The 22,014-nt window shown below is 40.4% G+C and overlaps 1 protein-coding gene across 3 annotated transcripts in view; it reads right to left on the minus strand.

The window, feature by feature from the left end:
• negr1 (neuronal growth regulator 1) overlaps positions 1-22,014 on the minus strand; it is a 530,464-nt gene that overhangs the window by 89,375 nt on the left and 419,075 nt on the right. For 2 of the 3 annotated variants that reach the window (XM_069938455.1, XM_069938456.1), the window contains exon 4: positions 20,357-20,491. In XM_069938455.1, coding sequence (XP_069794556.1) covers positions 20,357-20,491 — 135 coding nt within the window. Of the gene's footprint in view, positions 1-11,708; positions 12,037-12,463; positions 12,602-20,356; positions 20,492-22,014 lie in introns of those variants that run through there. The other variant, XM_069938457.1, reaches the window with a different exon arrangement.

Here is a 22,014-nt window from a genome sequence, read left to right on the forward strand (position 1 = left end):
AGAGCGGTTACACTGGCTCTCCGGTCTAAAAGTCTCCCCACCTTTCACTGGCAGGAGGTTCTCACTAGTACCTTACACTCCATCGGCTCCCTCCTAAGTACCGCAACAAATGCCACCCCCCACGAAAGGATGTTCCTTTTCCCGAGGAAATCCGAATCAGGAACCATTGTATCGGCATGGCTCACCGTCCCTGGCCCCGTCCTTTTGCGACGCCACGTCCGGCACTCAAAAAACGACCCCTTGTTCGACCGAGTGACTCTACTCCACGCGAACCCGCATTACACCTATGTTGAGTTCCCAGATGGGCAGGAGGACACTGTTTCGGTGCGGGACCTAGCTCAGGATGCAGTAGGCCCAACAACCCTCCCAACTCAACCCCCAACTCTTTATTCCCCAGGCCCCGTGCCAGAACAGAATGACCAACAGCACCCCAACAACCCAGGCTACCCTGCCGACAACACAGCTGGGGAACTGAGCGAAGGAGCGGTCGCACCCGACGAGTCCGCTGGCGACACCACTCCAGCGACCCCAATCCTGGCACAACGGCGGTCACGCCGGATGGTCAGTCCCCCTGACCGCTACAGTCCTTAACCTACCCCTTCCTTCCCTTCTCCCTCTTCAGCCCTTCCACCCCAGGGTCAGTTCTCCAAGAAGGGGTGAATGTGATAGTGGCGGTTGGGCTTCACATGAGGCACTGATTTTGCTGGTGGCCATTTTAGACCTACAGACTGCAGCAAAATGGCCGTTTTTAAGGCACTTCTGGCACCTGGCTTTTCTTGCTGGCCACTGGGACCTGCTGTGCTTGTCCCTCCCGCAGAAATAACATTTTGGGTTCGCAGGGGGCAGTGTAGCAGCAGCCGACAGGCTGTCAGTATATTGAGGGGTGGTAAGGTAGAAGGGCACTCTACTCACATCAGAACGTGGGGTCCAGTCCCTAGAGAGCTTGTTTGACTTTAAGGCTGCATCCTCTATTGTGATTGCAATCCGGCCACGTCCTCTAGTTTTTCTACCCCTTGTTTGAGCAAGCGCAGCCTCACTTCGTTCGATCGGAGCCCGGCCACAAAGGCATCCCGGACGAGATCGTTTGTGATCTCGGCAGCAGTTTTGTCCACACAGTTACAGTCCTTGCCCAATGCCTTGACTACTTGTAAATATGCCTTGCTGGACTTGCCGGGCTGTTGCTTCCTCGACGCAAGCACGAGCCGGGCATGAACTCTGTTCATTGATTGATCATACAGTTCTTTCAGTACCTTTATGGCTGCGGTGTAAGTGGTCTCATCCTGGATGTTCTCGTAGACACTCAAGGACACCATAGACAGCAATGCTGTTAGACGCTGGTTATCCTCCTCCACCTCAATGACCCTTAGGAAGTTTTCAAAGTTCATCAGCCAGAACTTAAAGGCTTTGAAGGCTGTAGCTGACTGTGGGTAGATGTCAAATTTTTCTGGCCGAGTCAGACGCTCCATCCCTTTTTAAAAAAATTCTTTTTGCTAATATGATGCTGAACCAAGCCATGAAAGACCTCAACAATGAAGATGCTGTTTACATCCGGTACCGCACGGATGGCAGTCTCTTCAATCTGAGGCGCCTGCAAGCTCACACCAAGACACAAGAGCAACTTGTCCATGAACTACTCTTTGCAGACGATACCGCTTTAGTTGCCCATTCAGAGCCAGCACTTCAGTGCTTGACGTCCTGTTTTGCGGAAACTGCCAAAATGTTTGGCCTGGAAGTCAGCCTGAAGAAAACTGAGGTCCTCCATCTGCCAGCTCCCCACCATGACTACCAGCCCCCCCACATCTTCATCGGGCACACAGAACTCAAAATGGTCAACCAGTTTACCTATCTCGGGTGCACCATTTCATCGGATGCAAGGATCGACAACGAGATAGACAACAGACTCGCCAAGGCAAATAGCGCCTTTGGAAGACTACACAAAAGAGTCTGGAAAAACAACCAACTGAAAAACCTCACAAAGATTAGCGTATACAGAGCCATGGTCATACCCACACTCCTGTTCAGCTCCGAATCATGGGTCCTCTACCGGCATCACCTACGGCTCCTAGAACGCTTCCAACAGCGTTGTCTCTGCTCCATCCTCATCATTCATTGGAGCGACTTCACCACCAACATCGAAGTACTCGAGATGGCAGAGGCCGACAGCATCGAATCTACGTTGCTGAAGATCCAACTGCGCTGGGTAGGTCACGTCTCCAGAATGGAGGACCATCACCTTCCCAAGATCGTGTTATACGGCGAGCTCTCCACTGGCTACCGAGACAGAGGTGCACCAAAGAAGAGGTACAAGGACTGCCTAAATAAATCTCTTGGTGCCTGCCACATTGACCACAGCCAGTGGGCTGATGTCGCCTTAAACCGTACATCTTGGCGCCTCACAGTTCGGCGGGCAGCAACCTCCTTTGAAGAAGACCGCAGAGCCCACCTCACTGACAAAAGACAAAGGAGGAAAAACCCAACACCCAACCCCAACCAACCAATTTTCCCTTGCAACCACTGCAACCGTGTCTGCCTGTCCCACATCAGACTTGTCAGCCACAAACGAGCCTGCAGCTGACGTGCACATTACCCCTCCATAAAACTTCGTCCGCGAAGCCAAGCCAAAGATGCTAGAGCTGTCTACTGGTATGCTCACAAAATAACCTCCAGCATGCAATTTTGAAACATGAGCCAATAAAAGTGAACTTGATCTTGAACTACTGTTAAGAGAATACAGCTGCAGATGAGATATTGCAAGGCATTGAAATTGTTGTGCTTTGTAATTTTGACATTAATGATTGATATTAGGTGTTAGTATAAGAACACCTGTAATCTAATTCCCTGCTGCCATTGGCAATAACTACATGAATAGGGCAATGGATAAATTAAAGCGAGGTTGGTTAATAGATCTTTTGTGCCCAATACCTTCAGCAAGTAAAAGTTCAGATACATTATATTCATTGATATATATATACAGACTTGACTTGTTTAGAAATCACTATTTTTCAGACTGGAGTGTTTTGGATAATTCATTTGAGGCAATTTAGGCACATTATGAAACTCAAGACCAGGAAATGGCAATTCTAACCAAAATTTCAATGTTAAAAAGTTCAAAGTCTGTCCAATACTATGAGAGGCTTTACAAGATGGTGTAGACAGCCATTCTCAATGAGGCCATAATTGGCATGGTTCTACATTAATGGACTGTCTTGAAAAATGTAGATTATTGATATTCAAAGGTAAATTATTGAGAAATTAGCTGGTACTTTTTGATGTTTTGCTGGTGCAAATTAAATTTAATGGCTGTACATTTCATGCTTTTTAGTATGTGAAATGGCTCTGTTAATGAGCAAACAACTATGTGACCTCCACCAGTAGCCGACACTTGCCTTTTTGATATATAAAGTCAAAAGATTCAACTTGCAGTCAAAATAAAATAACAGGAAGGAGTGGCCTGAAACTCAGCCACCAAGCATGGTTAATTAGGGACCACATAAAGATATTGCCAATGAAGAGATGCTTGTAGGTTGTGTGGAAACATTATTAACTGGAATTCATTGAAATAAATTTATCCCAAATAATTCCCTGTGGATACATATTTACAAATATAAATTGGAAGAATGCAAATGGAAGACACTTGATTGTTTTATTAAACAGGCAAGGTGTATATGCTAATCATATAATGCCATATGACTTGCCCTCCAGATGCTGAGTAATGTAATATAGACAAGTGTGAGGTAGTGGATTGTGGAATGTCAAAAATTAACAGGCCATATACATATACAGTAAATAGCAGGGATCTCTGAGGGTTAATGTTCAAGGATACCTTGGGTGCAACTAAATAGCTCTCTGAAAATGGTAATAGAGTGAAGGGCTGGGTCGTGAAGGAGGCATTTGCTAGGCTTGACTTCATAGGCCAAGGCATTGAGTAGATAATTTGGGTTGCAACTCTCTGCTCGCATTTGGGGTACTATGAAGAGTTCTGGTCACCACGCTCCAGGAAGGATCTGGTAGAAGTGTGGGAGAAAGAATGAAGAAGAGATTCATCTGGATGTTGCTTAGAATGAAAGATTTTACTTATAATTAGAGATTAGACAGGTGGACTTTATTCTCACAGGAATATAGGAGGCCAAGGAGTGACCTTTTAGAGGTTTATAAATGGGGTAGATAATCAGAATAATTTTCATAGTGTGGGTGAGTCTAAAACTAGAGTCCATAGCTTTAAGGTGGGAACTTTAATGGAGATTTCAGGGGAATGTTTTCCACACATAGGATGGTGGTTATATGGAATGAGGTGCCAAAAGGAATAATAAAAGTGGGTTAAACTACAATGCTTAAATGGCATTTGGACAAGTACCTGAATAGGAATAAGCAGAGGGTTATGACCTTAATGCAGGAAATGGAATTAACATAGATGAGCATCACTGTTGGCAGAGACAAGTTGGGCCAAATGGCCCACTGTACAACTGCATGACTAATTTCACTGGCACTGTTACCATCACTGTCAACATACTCCTCAAAGGTGAAGCAGAAGTGAGTGAAATTGGATCCATATTGCTCCTAAATTTTTGTTTTGCTGCTGGGAGGAGTACTTTCTGCCATTCTTCACTTATAAGGAATTTTAAGGTCATTATGTTAGATACAGCTGTAACTATTCCAAACTCCAATGAACTGATCACCAGGTTCACCCTTCACATGCACAGATTTGAATTGGCGTTCCACTCTCAGTAATCGGATTTTAATTTTCAAGAATTTGGTTCAAACATGAGCACTAAAAGTTAGCTGCTTACAATTCAGCAGTTGCCATATACCTGGGGAAATCAGATACAAGGGATCACAACCAGATATTTGCTCCCTTTCCTTCACTAGAGGGGCCGAAATGGCCTGTTTCCATTCTGTAATTGTTATACGGTTATATGAAAAAAAGCAAGTAAAATAACCTCACACTTTTCTATATTAAATTGGTCAGCCTCAGGTGGGCAAGTTGTATGACATTACATGATTAGTGTGCACAATTTGCCTGTTTAATAAAACAAACAGGCATCTTCCATTTGCGCTCTTCCAGTCTAGTATACTGCATCCAGTGTTCACAATGTGGTTTTTTAATGCCATAGAATTAGCTTCTGCACTTAAGAAACCAGACACAGATTGGGTGATCACTTTGTGGACCATGTGTTTAGTCTGCAGCAGAGACCTTTAGTTGCCTGTCATATTAATTCCACATCCCACTACCCCTCTGACTTTTCTATTCATGGCCTTCTTCACTGTTACAATGAGGTCCTGTAAACTTGAGAAGCAGCACTTCTCCTTCCATTTGGGTACATTGTAGATTCCTGGATTTAATATGGAATTGTCCAACATTAAGTAACTCACTCTTTCTTTTTGTCTGTATCAGAATTGACTCATCTTTTCTTATTTTAATTTTATATTAAGGCACACTGGGCATATTAGCGACACATTATTCAGATAAAGAAGCATAATGTGCTCGTTACTACTTGATTGACACATTTTGTTTCATACTCTTCTTCCATCTTTGCTGTGACTGAGAACTAACATTTTCCCCTCTTTATCAATTCTGAGGAAGGGACTTGCAAATGAAACATGAACAGCTTCTCTTTCCACAGATGCTGTTCATCTCAGTTTTCTCGGTCTGTTTTTTTAAGACTTATTTTCATTTACTATTGAAAGTTGTCCATTAGGACTAATTTCTTGGCTGTGCAAGTAGGACCAGACTGAAGCCGAAAATAAACAGACATATAGAGTAATACTGAAAAGATTTGCAATATCAAGACCCATCTCGTCACTGATGCTGCAGAACTTAATTTCCCAATTTCTTGATAATGTCTTCTCTGGGAAAGACATTTTAATTCTAAGATCTGTCATCTAAAGTATAATTGGTATGCAGTAAAGCTATGAGTGAATGTGTTGTCAGACACAAGAGTTTATGCATTGTCTTCAAAGTATGAGAAAAAACATCTGGCGTAGTTATATTCGAAGAACCTATGCTCTGAATTAGGTCTGGCACAATGTGAAAGGGAGGCAGCAAACATTTTGCAGAAAGGTTAATAATGTGGCCTATCCACAGATAATATGACAATGTTTACTATAGTTAATACATGCTTTGATTTTTCATGTTATTTCTATTTTAAATTGGCCTGAAAGCAGATGTGGAGATGGCCAAGGATGGAAGATATAGTTTGGCACTTGCTTAATGCCTTAGAATTAGCTTCCACTATAGCCTGAAGCATTTGTTGAGGGAACACTGTATGAGGCATAAATTTTGCTCTCCCTAGAAAATACATATTTGAAACAGCTCTAAATGTGTGGATTCTACAATGGAGAAATATCTATGAAGGGAAATAATGCTAAGAAGTATCCTTACAGAATATTATTCCTCATATTAAAAAAATCAATCTTGTACGCCTCTCTCCTCTCACTCTAACCTTTTGCTTGTTCATGACCTGAATCTCTCTAGGATTCTTTCTCAATTCTCACTCTCTTTTATACAATTTCTATGTCTTATTTTTTCTCTCTTTCACTCCAAGCCAATTATCCTGTTCCAAATAGCCTCAGTGCAGTGTCCATTATCTCCTCCATGTTGCTGTGACCCAATAGAGCTGTCACCATAACATCTGTTGTTGAAGATAATCAACCCTTTATTAACTACAGTGACTGATAAAACAATGCTTTAAAAGCAATTTGCAGTTCTTAAAGTATACGTTCTGTTACAAGCTTATGTTATTTATTTTATCTTTAATTTTATATTATATTTTAGAGAGTTACTGTGAGGGTTTGGAACAGATATAGATAATAACATTCTGGAAACAGCTTGTCTGATACTTCTCAGAAAATAAACAGCTTGTTTATTGTTCAATTGAAATATTGAAATGATGGAATGTTTGCAAAGGAAGAACACCTGTTCAAACAAAAGGCCATCTGCTTGTTGACTGGTGCTTTTGGGAAATTGAAACTAGAAAAACCAGTATTTGATCAAGGCAAGTCATGTGATTAAGACACTTCAGAAACCAGCAATTTAGTTCATCAGAAAATCATCTGAAGGAACAGGATTAAAGTGACTTCAGAGGAAGATAGTCACTTCAACTACTTCTCTTTAGTCAGGAGAGAGCTGTCTATAGTCACTGTGGCTATTGTAATGGGTCATTTTTGACTGACTCATATTTGGATGAAGAAAGCAAGATCATGCTTGCATTTGGATCGTGATCATTTTAATGGTCATTTTGTTTAACCCTTGCCTGCATTTCTTACCCTTGTAAGCATCACATCACGAAAGTCACAAGTTTCATAACCTCTATGCAAGAAAGGGAGGAATTGTGATAAATCATTCATATGAAAATAACTTGTCAAAAATTCATGAGTTTTGAGAAGTCTCATAACTTGGTGTCTCTCCTACGACATTATTACTTCTGAACATTGTTTAGAGATTCTGAGTTTCAACACAAAATTTCTAAGATTGAACTTGGAATTTGACTTTTCACAATTGTGCCTAAGCTGTAATGGTTTGGATGATCCACACACACACACACACACACACACACACATATATATATATATATATATATACAGATCCATTTATGCATAGTACGGATTAAGTTTAGAGTTAAGTAAGATATATTATTAATAGTTATTAATCAAAATTATTGATTTAAGATACCATTATCTTGGGGAACTTCTATTGCTGCTGGTCAATGACATAACAAATTGTAGGCTTATCCACGATCTAACCAGAATTGGAGCTTATTGATCAATTGATTCTTGATTTGTTGCTTAAATTCTTTTTTGAAAGACAATTAAAAGGCTTGTTTGTCATAGCAATGGATATAATGATTTTTGGAATCCCTAATCTTTGCAGATTTGCAGGGGGAAGATAAAGCATGAGTTGTTGAATATCGCCCAAAAGTTGGAACTTGTGATAGTAAAACAGTCGATTGAAGAAAAGAGATTCAGAAAGTTATAGGTTAATATTATGTCATAAAAGGGAAGTTTGGAGAGGAGCAGTTAAAACAATTTTTCCAGGATAAATCCAATGAGCAGCAGTTGGAACAGTTTAAGTTCGAAAAACTTAGATTTGAGAGAGAGAGAGCACAAAGGAGATTTGAGGTGGAGGAAGCCGGGAAACAAGTTTGAGCTATATGCACCTAGAGGTGAAGGAAGCAGTAAGGCAAATGGATGAAGCAGAAAGGCAAAGGCGAGAGAGAACAAAAACAGGCTGAGCTAGAGATAGAAAAACTTAAATCTGAGTAAGTGTAAAAAAGAAAAATTGAATAGGAGAGAAGAAAGAGATTCATTTTCTGGTCCTCGGGAGAATTTTATGACTAGTAGGGAGGTGAAGCTCGTTCCTCAATTTAATGAGGCTGACATTGACAAATAATTTCAGCATTTTGAGAAAGTTGCTGAAAGTTTGAAATAGCCATAATGCAGAGTGCAATTAAAGGGAAGGGCTTAACAGGTTTACTCTGCCCTTACAATTCAACAAGCTGCTAATTATGATAAATAAACCATGTTTAAGGCCTATGAATTGGTTCCAGAAGCTTACAGACAAAAATGCAGGAATTTGAGAAAATCGGTGAACCAGTTGTATATAGATTTTGCATGTGATAAACCTGTGTGCTTTGACCGATGGTGCACATCAAAGAGATAAATATAACAGACTAAAAGAGTTGTGGAAATTAAAAGATGCATTCTTCATGACATAAAAATATATTTAGATGAGAAGGGAGTGGAAACTTGGCAAGAGTTAATGAAATTAGTGGATAAGTGTGTTTTAACCCACAAGGTTAAATTTGTATCAGGTAAAACTTTCCAAAAGTGTAATGTGGAATATCCAAGTAAGTTAGAAAATAAATGCAAAATTAGTGCTAGGACTAAAGAAGAAGAAGGAAAGGAAAAGCTTCAGTCCACTTTGCCACTATGGTAAGAAACCTGGTCACATATAGAAAATTTTCTTGCGCTAAGGAAAAGAAAGAAAGTGAGGCAGCACCAGATGCCTGTATTCAAAGAGATGAAACAAAAGCAAATAAAAAGATTCCAGATCTTCTGGTAAAATTAGGAAGGAATTCAAATATTTGTGTCAGAGGGTTTGGTTTCAATAGAGAGAAGGGTCACCACAGGTGACAGTAAAAATCCTTTGAGATGCTGGGGCCACCAGTCACTCATGTTAGGCAGTCTTTTGGAGTTTAGTCATAAGACTGCCATGGGTGGCATAAATTTGAATGAAGGTTTGGTGCATGTTTCAGAGATGATACCTCTGCACCAGATAACGTTGGAATCAGAATTAGTTAATAGAGCTGTTAAAATAGGGGATCAGATCAAGTTTACCAGTGGATGGGGTTTTCTAGTTTCTACGAAATGATTTTCCAACAGCATTGCTGTTGATAGATAAGCCAGTAACTGATGAGACAAAAGCAGATTCTGACATATATCCAGCTTGTTCAGTAACATGGGCTATGGCCAGGAAGCTTGCCAGTGAAGACAGTGCTTTACAGACTGATTTAGAAGGGACAGAAGTCTGTGATAATGCACAACAGCACTCAGGTTGTAATGACCTGTCAAAGGATTTGACATTATCCTGAAAGGAATTTATAGAGAGGCAGAACAGAGATCCTGACCTTACTGAAATGAGAGATAAGGCTCTCTCTACTGATGAAGTTAAGAAATTGCCAGTTGAATATTATTTCAAGCAAGATGTGTTGATGAGGAAGTGGAGATTACTTGATATCCCTGTCAATGAAGAATGAGCAGTTGTTCACCAGGTTGTAGTTTGTAAAGCTTATAGGGATGATATTTTAACTTTTGGCCCATAACACATGCTTAGGTGGTCATCTTGGTGTAAAAAAAAAACAATCTATAAGATTATGAAACAATTTTATTGGTCTAGTCTGAGAAAATATGTTGGGATATTTGTCAGACCTGACATACTTGTCAGGTTGTGGGCAAATCTTATCAGGGTCCAACAGTGGCTCCTTTAAAACCCATTCCTGTTTTTGGAGAACCCTTTTCTAAAGTTATTTTGAATTGTGTTTGGCCCATTGCCCAGGATAAAAGCTGGGAATCAGCATTTGTTAACTGTCATGTGTATAGCCTTCAGGTTTCCAATGGCAACACCACTTAAAAATATTAAAGCTAAAATTGTGTCAAGAGCTCTTGAGAAATTTATCACTTTAGTTGGTTTGCCTAAAGAGATACAATCAGACCAGGGAAGTAATTTTATATCGGGACTATTTCAGCAGATATTTTAGAATTTTAGAACTAAAAATCATTCATATGAAAATAATTTGTCAAAATTTCGTGAGTTTTGAGAAGTTGGATAACTCAGTGTTTCTCCTACTGCATTATTACTTCTGAACATTGTTTAAAGATTCTGAGTTTCAACATAAAATTTCTAAGACTGAACTTTGAATTTGACTTTTCTCAATTGTGCCTACACTGTAATGGTTTGGGTGATCCACACACATATACAGATATATTTGCGCATAGAAGGGGTTAAGTATATTGTTAATAGTTATTAATAAAAATCATTGTTTTAAGACACCATTGTCTTGGTGAATTTCTATTGCTGTTGGTCTATGATGTAACAATTTTCAGATATATGCTACACTGGTTCTTAGAAACAAACCTATGCAAATTATCAACTATTTGAAATTATACCCATATGTGAAATTACATTTGTTACTATTTATCAACAAAGACTTATGGCCTCTCAATTCAACTTAACATTTCCACAGTATCTGTACCCAATATACACAATTTCAATCAATCACTATCCAAAGTTTCACACATGACTGATCTCACATCCCATACCACAGCTGTTACCTTAACAATCTATAATTATAAACACATTGTGTAACATATCTTCTCAATATTATTTGTAACATTTACCTTTTATGCATAATAAATATGCTGAAGCTTAACAGTGTTTATCAAAATTCATTGTTTTCAATGTATTGTAAAATTTTTCGAACCTAATGTTAGTTGGCTGTATAAAAAGAGGAGATGAAACTGCATCCAAGAGGGAGGCTGAAAATTTGGCAAAATGGAGTGCTCACAATAACCTCACACTCAATGTCACTAAAATTCAAGGAGCTGATTATGGACTTTAGGAAGGGGAAATTAGTGGTGTACAATCCAGTGAACATGTGGGATTAGAGGTGGAGAATGTGAGCAAATTTAAATTCCTGGGAGTCAGTATCTCAAACCTTTCCAACATATTAATGTCATCATGAAGAAAGCATGAGTGCCTCTACTTCCTCAGGAGTTTCCAGAGGATTGGTATGACACTGGAAACCTTAGCAAACATCTACAGGTGTGTAGCAGACAATGGGCTGACTAGCTGTATTATAGCTGGTATGGGACATCAATACCTCTGACCAGAAAAGCCCTGCAAAAGGTTATGGACACAGGCCAGTAAATTACAGGCAAAACTCTCTCACAGAAGTGAACTGGAATTCACTGACTGTGCATTGTTCAGATGGCTGGCTCCTCCCTTGTCTCCACCCTCACCTACCCAAATACAAACCTTGGTTTTCCTACCTTACCTCAGATTCAACTGAGGACCATTGTATCTACCAGCCATTGATTGTAAGTTATTAAAAGCGTGCTGTACTCCTCACTTGTCTCTGAGTGTAATCAGTCATGTTACAATTTTAATAGGTTAACTTTGAAGCAAGATGGAAGCCATGTTGAAGCCAGGCATGTTTCAGGTCAACCCTCTGTCCCCGGATAAATTTGCCTACTGGCTAGAGTGCTTCCAGTCCTACCTGACGGCCACACAAGACGCCTTCAACTCCGATTATCTCTGGAAATCTGCCCTTCTCTCTTGAGTCGATTCGCTGTCATCAGGGATGGTGCAATATACGTGTTTGTCATAGAAGGCTTGAAGGCCCGCTACATGAGGCCTCAGAACGATGTGCTGGTGAAACATTGGTTCTCTCAACCTCGACAGTGTCCGGATGAGTCGCTGGACAATTATGTCTTTGAACTATGGGCCCTGACTAGGAAATGCATCTACGAAGCGGTAACAGCCTGGATGAGAGAGGAAGAACAAATCTGGTACACTCTCGTGGCAGGAGTGAGGTCGAGGTACATGAGGCAGCAACTGCTAGAGTTGGGTAACAAAGACTTGGCCAGCACCCTGGAGCTGGCGAAAGCACTCAAACAGGCCCAAATAGGAGCTGACGACCTCACGAGTGAAAGCGGCGCTCTTTCAGAGGACCAGGTCATTGGGGCGCCAGCGACCCCTGCAGCACTAGCTCCAACTGCTGCAGCCACGTGTGACCGGGGATGCTATTTCTGTGGACAGGTACAGCATCCCCGTGCCCGATGCCCTGCGAAAAACGCTGTGTGCTCAGGATGTGATAAGCAAGAGCACTGGGTGAAGGTCTGCAAGGCTAAGGGGAACCCAAAGAGGGCGACCACATGTGGGACCCCTGAATCGATGTTCGACCCATACCTGAGTCTTGAAGTGCCGGCCTCAGCCTCTCCATACTGCTCATCACCAGCATCTTGCTGCACCTCATGGCAAGAAGTAAAGCATCACGGGAAGCAATGGTGGCCATCTTTCTGTGCCTTGTGGTCGACGTCATCTTGTCTGCCCATGGAGAGAGTCAACATTGATGGGGAGCAATGGGATTTCTGTAGCATTGGCATCAGTCATCCTAGATCAGGCAATACCTCACCAATTGAATAACTCAACGATGGAGGTGAGGCTAAATGGACACTTGACTGATAGCTTGGTAGACACTGACTCGACTGAGAGCTATATAAACTCTGCGACTGCTCTGCGGTACAACATACAAGTGTTCCCAATCGACTATCGTATTTTCTCAGCTTCGCACTCACACTCTGTGACAATCCAGGGGTATTGTATAGAACATCTAACTGTAAAAGGTGGGGGGAGGGGATTTTATAAGTTCCAATTGCATATATTGAAGGATTTGTGTGCTTCTGTGTGCTGGGCCTAGACTTTCTGTGTCACCTTAAAAGTGTGACCACGGGGAACTCTGGCCCACATCCTCCAATCGCAGTGCGGAATGGAGGGCCGCAAAAGCCGGGCGCCACATGCGGTCTCTCCACCCTAAATATTGAGCTGCCCGCCCACTGTTTCCAAACATGAATCCCTATTGCAAACCAATAGCCACAAAGAGCAGGCGACATAGTGCGGGGGATTGGGAAGTTATTAGATCCGAGACACAATGGCTGCTCAAAGAAAATATAATTGAGCTAAGCAACAGCCCATGGAGAGCTATGGTGGTAGTCATAAAAGGGGAAGAAAAGTCCAGGCTAGTGATTGACTATAGTCAAACAATTAATCGTTTCACATTCCTGGATGCACAGCTCCTCACTTGAATTTTGAACATGGTAAACAAAATTGTGCAGTATCAGTTCTTTTCGACCATTGACCTGAAAGCTGCATACCATCGGTTACTGATCCATTCTGAGGACTGCCCCTACACAGTATTTGAGGCAGATGGATGGCTTTATCACTAATGGGGTCTTGGTCTTCCAGAGACAGATGGACAAAATGGTCAATGAATATGGGTGGAAGGCCACCTTCCCTTATCTTGACAACATCATCATTTGTGAATACTCTCTGGAAGACCACGACTCCAACCTCCAGAAGTTTCTCCACACAGCCAAAGCCCTGAATCTCACGTACAACTCCAGTAAGTGTATGTTCTGGACTAAATATCTGGTGATTCTGGGCTATGTGATGGAGAATGGTATCATTGGTCTTGACCCTGATTGAATGCCCCCCTGTTATACCTCCTGATCCCAAAGACCATGAAGGTGTTAAGGAGATTCCTGGGCTTCTTTTTTTTTTACTACGCCCAGTGGGTCCCTCACTATGCAGATAAAATCCACCCCGACTTATCAGCTGAAGACCAGGTGGCTTTCAACTACGTTAGGAGCTGCATCACACAGGCCACCATGCATTCAGTGGATGAGAATGCACCTTTCCAGGTGGAAAGTGATGCCTCTGACGAAGCTTTGGCTGCTACTTTTAGCCAGGTGGGCAGGCCAGTTGCCTTTTTTCCCTGCACCCCACAAGGCCACGAGCTTCGGAACCCATCAGTGGAGAAAGAGGCTCAAGCCATTGTGGAGGCCATCGGGCACTGGAGGAGTCACCTGGTTGGCAGAAAATTTACACTATTCACCGACCAGCAATTGGTGGCATTCATGTTTAATGATGCAAAAAGTGGTAAAATAAAGAATGATAAGATCGCTAGGTAGAGGATCGAACTCTCCACCTATAATTATGACATAGCATACAGGCCAGATACTCTCAATCAATCTCCAGATACCCTGTCAAGAGGAAGCTGTGCCACTGCACACACTGGCCATTTGTGGTCACTGCACGATGAGCTTTGCCACCCGGACATCACCCACATGGCTCATTTCATCAAGGCACGCAACCTGCCCTAAACCATTGGGGGTATCAGGTATATGACCAGGTCCTGCCAGGTCTGTGCTGAGTGCAAACTGCACTTCTACCGCCCCGACAAAGCACACCTGATTAAGGCATCCCACACCTTCGAACAACTCAGTGTCAATTTCAAGTCCTACTCATGGCGCTCCATTCCATAGAGTTGCTTCTCTGCACTGCGACCAATGCAACTCCTTATGAGCTAATGTTCACTTTCCAGAGGAAATCCATATTTGGGACCACTTTCCCAGCTTGACTGAGAAAGTAGGTGAGGAGAAGTAAGACAGACCCCCTGATCGAGAAGGTGCATCTGCTGCATGCCAACCCAACGTATGCCTATGTGGCATACCCTGAGGGCAGAGAGACCTGGCACCCGCCAGAACTGAGGATCTGATGCCTCAAACAAGCCAGGAACCACCAAGTACCCCACTCAAGGTTCTGGACGACTCTACTTGGGAAGTGGGTCAATCCACTCAGCAACCAGAGCTGGAGCCCTCGAGACCCAGTAACCCTGTACTGCAGGGGGTCCAGGAAGTGAAAAGTCCACCAGTACTGAGGCGCTCAACCAGAATAACCAGACCTCCTGACAGACTTAACTTGTAAATATTTGTAAACTATTAGGTTGTTTTGAATGAATGGCCTCTGTTTTTTCACACACAGGTTCTATTTTGAAGGAAGGGGTGATTGCAGTGAACTGGAATTCACTGTCTGTGTAGTGTGGCTCCTCTCTTGGCTCAACCCACCCCAATATAAACACTGGTTTTCTCATCTTATCTCAGATTCACCTGAGGACTATTGTATCTACCGGCCATTGATTGTAAGCTATTAAAAGCGTGTTTGTACTCCTCACTGGTCTCTGAGTGCAAACCACCATGTTACACCCACCTTCAAGAAAATCTCTATGGAATGTTGCTGTCGAAGTGCAGCAGCAATTTGTGGTGAACGTCTGCCAAGCTGCCTGTCTCCCCTCTGGCGAGCCTTGCTGTACTAACATTGGCTGTGCATTATCTCTACCATTAAGGACACTCCCCTTGGATATAACTGTAGATGCACCTATTGTCTTTCATTATTGTACCATGAGTTTCTGCTAATAAAACCCTTGACTATTGTCTGACCGCATCATCTTTGTCTACTTCATCAACTGACACTTCATAATTACCAAGGATCCACATCACCTAGAGCATGTTCTGTTCTTGCTGCTGCTAACGGGAAGGAGGTATAGGTGCCACATGACTCATATCACCAGATTCAGGAATAATTGTTACTCCTCCACCATCAGACTCCAAAATAATATATTCAATCAGAGATTCATTTAAGGACTCTTACTCTGTGCAGTATTTATTCCCAAATATACATGTATTTATTTTTTTCTGTATTGTGCAGTCAGTTTGCTTACATTTCTTCCTTTGATTTCTCTTCTTTGTATATGTATCTTTCTTTGAGGATAGTTTACAGATGCTGATAAATAGAAATTCTGCCTGGCCCACAGGGAAAAGAATCATGTATATATGTGATATCATGTGTATACTTTGACAATACATTTGAACTTAAACTTGATTTCTTCTGAAGGTTGTACATCCAATCCCTTTTATTGAAGGTAGTCAACACTCAACCAACAGTTGAGGCTGGTATAACACTCTATCAAATGCATTACAAAGAGTACATCCAATTTTCTAAAGTACATGCACATATCGATCAAGGTTAGGGAGCTGTGATGAATGGTGCAAGACAGGGCAGGAGACAGATAAAAGAAATCTGTAAACTATTGATAAAAGGGAAATGTTTCTAAATTGACTGTTTAGGACATTGCCATGAGGGCAAGAAAGAAAGACCCCAATGGAAACACAGAAAACATAGGATGGCACAGTTGGCGTAGCGATTAGCACACCACTTTTTCATCACCAGAGATCAGGGCCAGACCTGGCTTCGAATCTTGCACTGTGTGTAAGGAATTTGTACATTCTTCCCATGTCTGTGTGGGTTTTCTCTGGGGTCTTTGATTTCCTAGGTTAATGGGGTGTAAATTGGGCGGCACAGATTCGTGGGGCTGAATTGGCCTGTTACCGTGCTCTATGTCTAAATTTAAGTGAGAAATAAGAGCATAAATGTGTCATCCAATCCTTTAAGCCTGCTCTGCAAGTTAGTAGGATCATGTCTGATCATGCACGTTTAGTAATCTATTCCAGTTTTCTCTTCATTTTCCTGGATCATGCTTGCCTGAAGAAAAGTATTTAACTCTTTTTTTATATTTAATGATTTGGCTCCAAATGCTTTCTCTGGTGGAGAATTGCATGAGCTTCCCATTCTGGGCAAAGAAATTTCTCCATATCTCAGATCCTTAGTCCCCAGTTCAAGCATCAATTCTGCATTTAATCTTCTAGTTCTGCTGCAATTTTGTAGTTTCCTATGAGCTCTTCTCTTAATTCTTCTAAACTCTTGCGAATATAAGCTTAATTGACCCAGTATGTTTCCATTCATCAATCTTGCCATCCCAAAAAGAAAATCCTTACTCAGGCAAGGAGAGCAAATTTGCACACACAACTCAGGAAGGAGTCTATTACAGTTACATTAGCTGCTAACTGATTCATTTGAACTGTTCCAAAGTCTACAGTAGGTTGAAAAATTAGCATCAAATTTCTAGGGCCACTTTCAAATGTCCTTTAAGATGGAGGGAATGAGAAAAAGAAGAGAAGGAAGAAAGGAATGTTGAAGGAGAGGAATGATAGGGAATTAAGTCAATACATGATGAGGCTGACAAACAGATTGGAAAATAAGTGGAAAAGGGATAAAAGATATTGAGGAAGAAAGAATGGAGTCAGCAAGAGGAGCAAAAGGAAAGGTAGAATTTGTGCAGGGAGGTACAAAACAGTTTTGGCAAGGAGAAGTAAGGATGTGAAAGGGTAGGAGACTGAAGGTGCTAAAGCTGTAAACAGTGAGATTGCTAATGATGGTTGTTAAAAAAGGGAAGGTGGAATGCTGGGAAACATGTTAAGGGAGAAAATGAGGGGGCAGTGGACCTGCTGTGGGAGAGAAAAGAATTTGAGAGGAAATTAACTATATTGAGAAGAGAAGAGTGGAGAGAAGAGGAGGGAAAGTTGGAAAAAGGGAGAAATATTGGAGTGGAGATGGAAGGAGCTAAAATACACATTGGAGGAATTAAGTCACTGTTGTCGGTGGAAGAGAAATACAAGGAACTGATGACCTCACTCCTTGGCATTCAAATGGTTATTGGTAGCAGATAGGATGGGTAAGGGGGTCTGATTTCCACATTCAAAAGACAAACCTTTCAGGCTGGAAAATGAGGCCAATTTTTAAAATAATCAAAAAAAGCTGTTTCCTTCTCCAAGACCTAAATGTGTAAGAACATTGCACCAGAGATATAACATCAACGTTAAAGGTTTGAAGTTCAAGCAAGATTTTATTTTTTAATATATTCTTTCTTTGAATATTTATGCTTATAAGGTTATAATATACTTAACAGAACCAGAAATATCAATAAAAGAATTACATAAGAAATTGAAGGAATATGGAGAAGTATCGGGATACAAGATCAATGGAAATAAAAGTGAAGCAATGCCAATGAATAATGCGGATTTCACAAAGTTTAAGAAAGAATCACCATTTAGATGGCAAACACAAGCAATTTGATACCTAGGTATACAACTAAATAATAATCTCAGCCATTTATATAAACTAAATTATCAGCCATTAATGAAAAAATTACAAGACGACTTAGAGCACTGGAAAGACTTACCACTAACACTGATAGGAAGGATAAACTGTATTAAAATGAACATCTTCCCAAGGATACAATACCTATTTCAATCATTACCAATTCCCTTAACAGAGAAATTCTTCAAGGAGCTAAAGAAAATAATAAGGAAATTCTTATGGAAAGGGGGGAAACCGAGGATAGCACTAGATAAATGAGCAGAATGGTACAAACAAGGAGGCTTACAACTACCAAACTTTAAGAATTATTATAGAGCAGCACAATTAAGATACCTATCAGATTTTTATCAAACAAGGGAAAAACCAGATTGGATCAGATTAGCGCCAGATAAAATAGGGGAGAAGATACCTGAACATATACTATATAAGTGGGATGAAAAATTGGTGCAACGTAGGAATTTACCAGTATTGCACCATTTGCTCAACACATTTGGAAGAAGATTCACGTAGAAAGGAATAAAATAAATTATCAACTACCAAAATTAATACTGACACAAAATCAACTAACCCCTTTCACAATAAATAACCTTTCCTTCAGAGAATGGGAGAGAAAAGGGATCAAAAGAATAGAAAATTGTTTTTTGGGAAATAAATTATTATCTTTTGAATATTTATGCTTAAAACAATTTCAATGATATCCCTCTATGGCAGTGCTTCCCAACCTTTTACTTTCCACTCACATACCACTTTAAATATTCTCTATGCCATGAGTGTTCTGTGATTAATAAGGGATTGCTTAAGGTGGTATGTGGGTGGAAAGAAAAAGGTTGGGAACCACTGTTTTAATCATTCCAAATTGATTTGTTATGTGCAGTTTCATAACTCCAAAGGAAATGGGCCAATTACAGTTTTTCTCAAGCAAAATATTTCAGTAATAATTGGGTCTAGAGCAGTGATTCTCAATCTTCCCTTCCTACTCACATACAACCTTAAGCAATCACTTACTAATCACAGAAAACTTATGGCATAGGGAATACTTAAAGTGGTATGTGAGTGGAAAGTAATAGGTTGGGAACCACTGCTCTATGGGGACGTCATGGTTGGCATAGCAGTTAGCGCAACACCTTTACATTGCCAGTAATTGAGACCAGGGTTTGAATCTAGTGCTGTCTTCAAGGAGATTGTACATTCTCCCTGTGTCTGCGAGGGCTTTCCAAGGGGCTCTGGTTTCCTCCCACCATTCGAAACGTACTGGCGGTGTACGTTAATTTGGCGGCATGGTCTCATGGGCTGAAATGGCCTGTTATTGTGCTGTATGTCTAAATTTTTTTTTTAATGAAAAAATCTTGCTAACATTGCTGGTGCACTGATGGAGGAAAATAACATGGACAGGTTGTGGAAGACTATCGACCTATTTTATACCTCCAAACATGGGATGTCTGATGCACCCCTTCTATCTTGCACCCTCTCTTACACTTGAGCATACACATTTTACCTCTTTCCAAGACATATTTGTGCTACTCACTTATATTTAAGAGCATCAACGAGACTGCTCCCCACCTGCCTCCACTCCCAACTCATTTTGGCATTTGAAGTGTTAACAAATGGGCAGAATTTTACATAAACAATTAACAAGGCTGGTTAATTAACCAGCAATTAATCAACTATTGCATAGTTAACATTATAATATTTCAAGGAGCTTCAAAGGACCATTAAAAAAATAAAATGAATGCAAGCAATATAAGGAGATATTTGGGTTTAAATGGGAAGTTTTGAAGACAGTTGAAGAAAAAAAGGAAGAGAGATTTAAGGAAGGAATTTCAAATTATGCATTAATATTGAATCTTCAAATAATTTTTGATTATTTCTGATTGAGCTGTCATCCTCAAAGCTCTCGAAATGGCACTGAAGCAAAAACAATGGTTTTAATATAAATATGCCATAGTCTAATTTGGAGTAGAAAGGATTAAAACATGAAAGCAAAGGATTTAAAATTTGCAACAAATGAGAAATAAATACAAAAAAAATCATTTTTGAACGATACAAGGCAAATAATAGAGGCAAAGCTAGGCTTGTCCCCATTTTAAATGAATTATTTGGATGCACGAGTTCCAAATTTCACTGAAGGTTTCTATTTTTCAGATTTTGATCTTCTACGAGTTTCCACTATCTTCTGTTTTCAGTAAGAACATTTAATTACAAAGGCTGACATTCCAAGCAAAATACACATTTTAAAAAGCAACTTACAATTGACTGTAATGCGAACTGTCCGCATATCTGAAGTTGACACGTCATTGTTGGCGATACATTCATAGAATCCAGCTTGGTTCCGAGTAATGCCAGAAATCTCGAGGTATTCACCTTCACTGATAAAATCTTTTGCTGAAATGTAAAAACAATGTTAAAAGATCAAAACATGTTGACGACATTGTTCATAATGTGAGATTAATACTATGTGTGGTGCATTTTGATAGAATAATTAAAATTGCTCATGTCATGCATCGACCAAAGCCAGACAAGTGACCTTTTAAAGGAAAAAAACAAGTACATTAATGTCACAGTGAAGGCTGGTATAAACATGATCCCTGTAACTGTTCCCTGAACGTATTTTTGAAATCTTGCATACATTGACTGGACGTCAACTCTTTCTGCAACTAAGATTAATTCCACCTTCAGAAATTTTTACATCAGGTAATCTGAGTTAAATGAAATGCACTGACAGCAAAATAGATTTTTTTTCAGGAATGCTAACATTACATGGTTTTGTTTACTCTGTACACAGAGACACTGGAAGTCGTGTACTATTACCTTTTTAAGCTTCTTAATCAGTGTCCAAAATATAATAAAGGGACAATTTTAATTTCTCAAATGCAACTATACAAGTTCTCAGCTTTAATTGCCTGCTAATGCAAACTTATTTGACCTAGCCATTGGTTCAAGAAGTCCTACTAATATTTTGGCCTTCGTTCCAGATCTTATTGGAACTGGAAAGCTATTGGCATTTGATGCAGATGATAAATTATACTACACTTCGTGGCTACATGAAGTAGGTTGCAGATCAAAAAAAAAATGTTTTCCTTTAATCAGTGAATGCCAGAACTTTAGGCGAGGTCAACGTTAAAATTCCATGATCAAGAATCAGCCTTAATGCCAGAAAATGTTTATTTTTTGTTTTTCTATTCTAGGGTAAACTTAACAAAAGCTATGGTGGATGCACCACAGTTTTTCAACAGGAAAGTAAACAGGTGAGCAAAGAGAGTATGTCCATTCATCAAATTTGACCTGGAGGATCTGCATTTTTCCCCATGCATTGACCACAATGGAAGATGATCATAAATATTTAAAAATGAGACATGACGAGAGATGGGGATACACCACAGACACTCAACCTCAGCAAAAGTAAATTTGAAGTAAACATAATAAATGCTAGAAATACTCAGCAGGTCAGGCAGCATCATTAGAAAGAGTTAATGATTCAAAGGTAATCAACATTTCTTGGAAGCAGTGCTTGCTGCTTCCCTACGTGCCATGTCAACACTTCTATGGGGCAGCAATGTAAGCCTCAGGATTACTCACAAAGACTAATTGACCTTTTCAGTATCATGTCACCCACAGAATGGACTATCAAGTGGCTGGGCACATATCCACTAGTTTTTAGATCGACAACAAAAGTGAATGTTCCTGAATGTCTTTGACATCTACTAAAATACAAAAGAATTTCAACACAATGATGCTATGTTAAAATCAAAAGCACAGAGACACTAGAGATCAATACAATATATTGAATTTAAGATAATTCAAGTTATTGAGATTTGCTGTGACTCTCCTCTTACCTTCTCCACTGTTTCTCCTCATTAATTGCTGGAAGGCAGCACTCAGCTTCTGGATTCCATGAGGGAGAACAA

This window comes from Narcine bancroftii, chromosome 5, assembly GCF_036971445.1.
Source record: "Narcine bancroftii isolate sNarBan1 chromosome 5, sNarBan1.hap1, whole genome shotgun sequence".
NCBI classification, from domain to species: Eukaryota; Metazoa; Chordata; class Chondrichthyes; order Torpediniformes; family Narcinidae; genus Narcine; species Narcine bancroftii.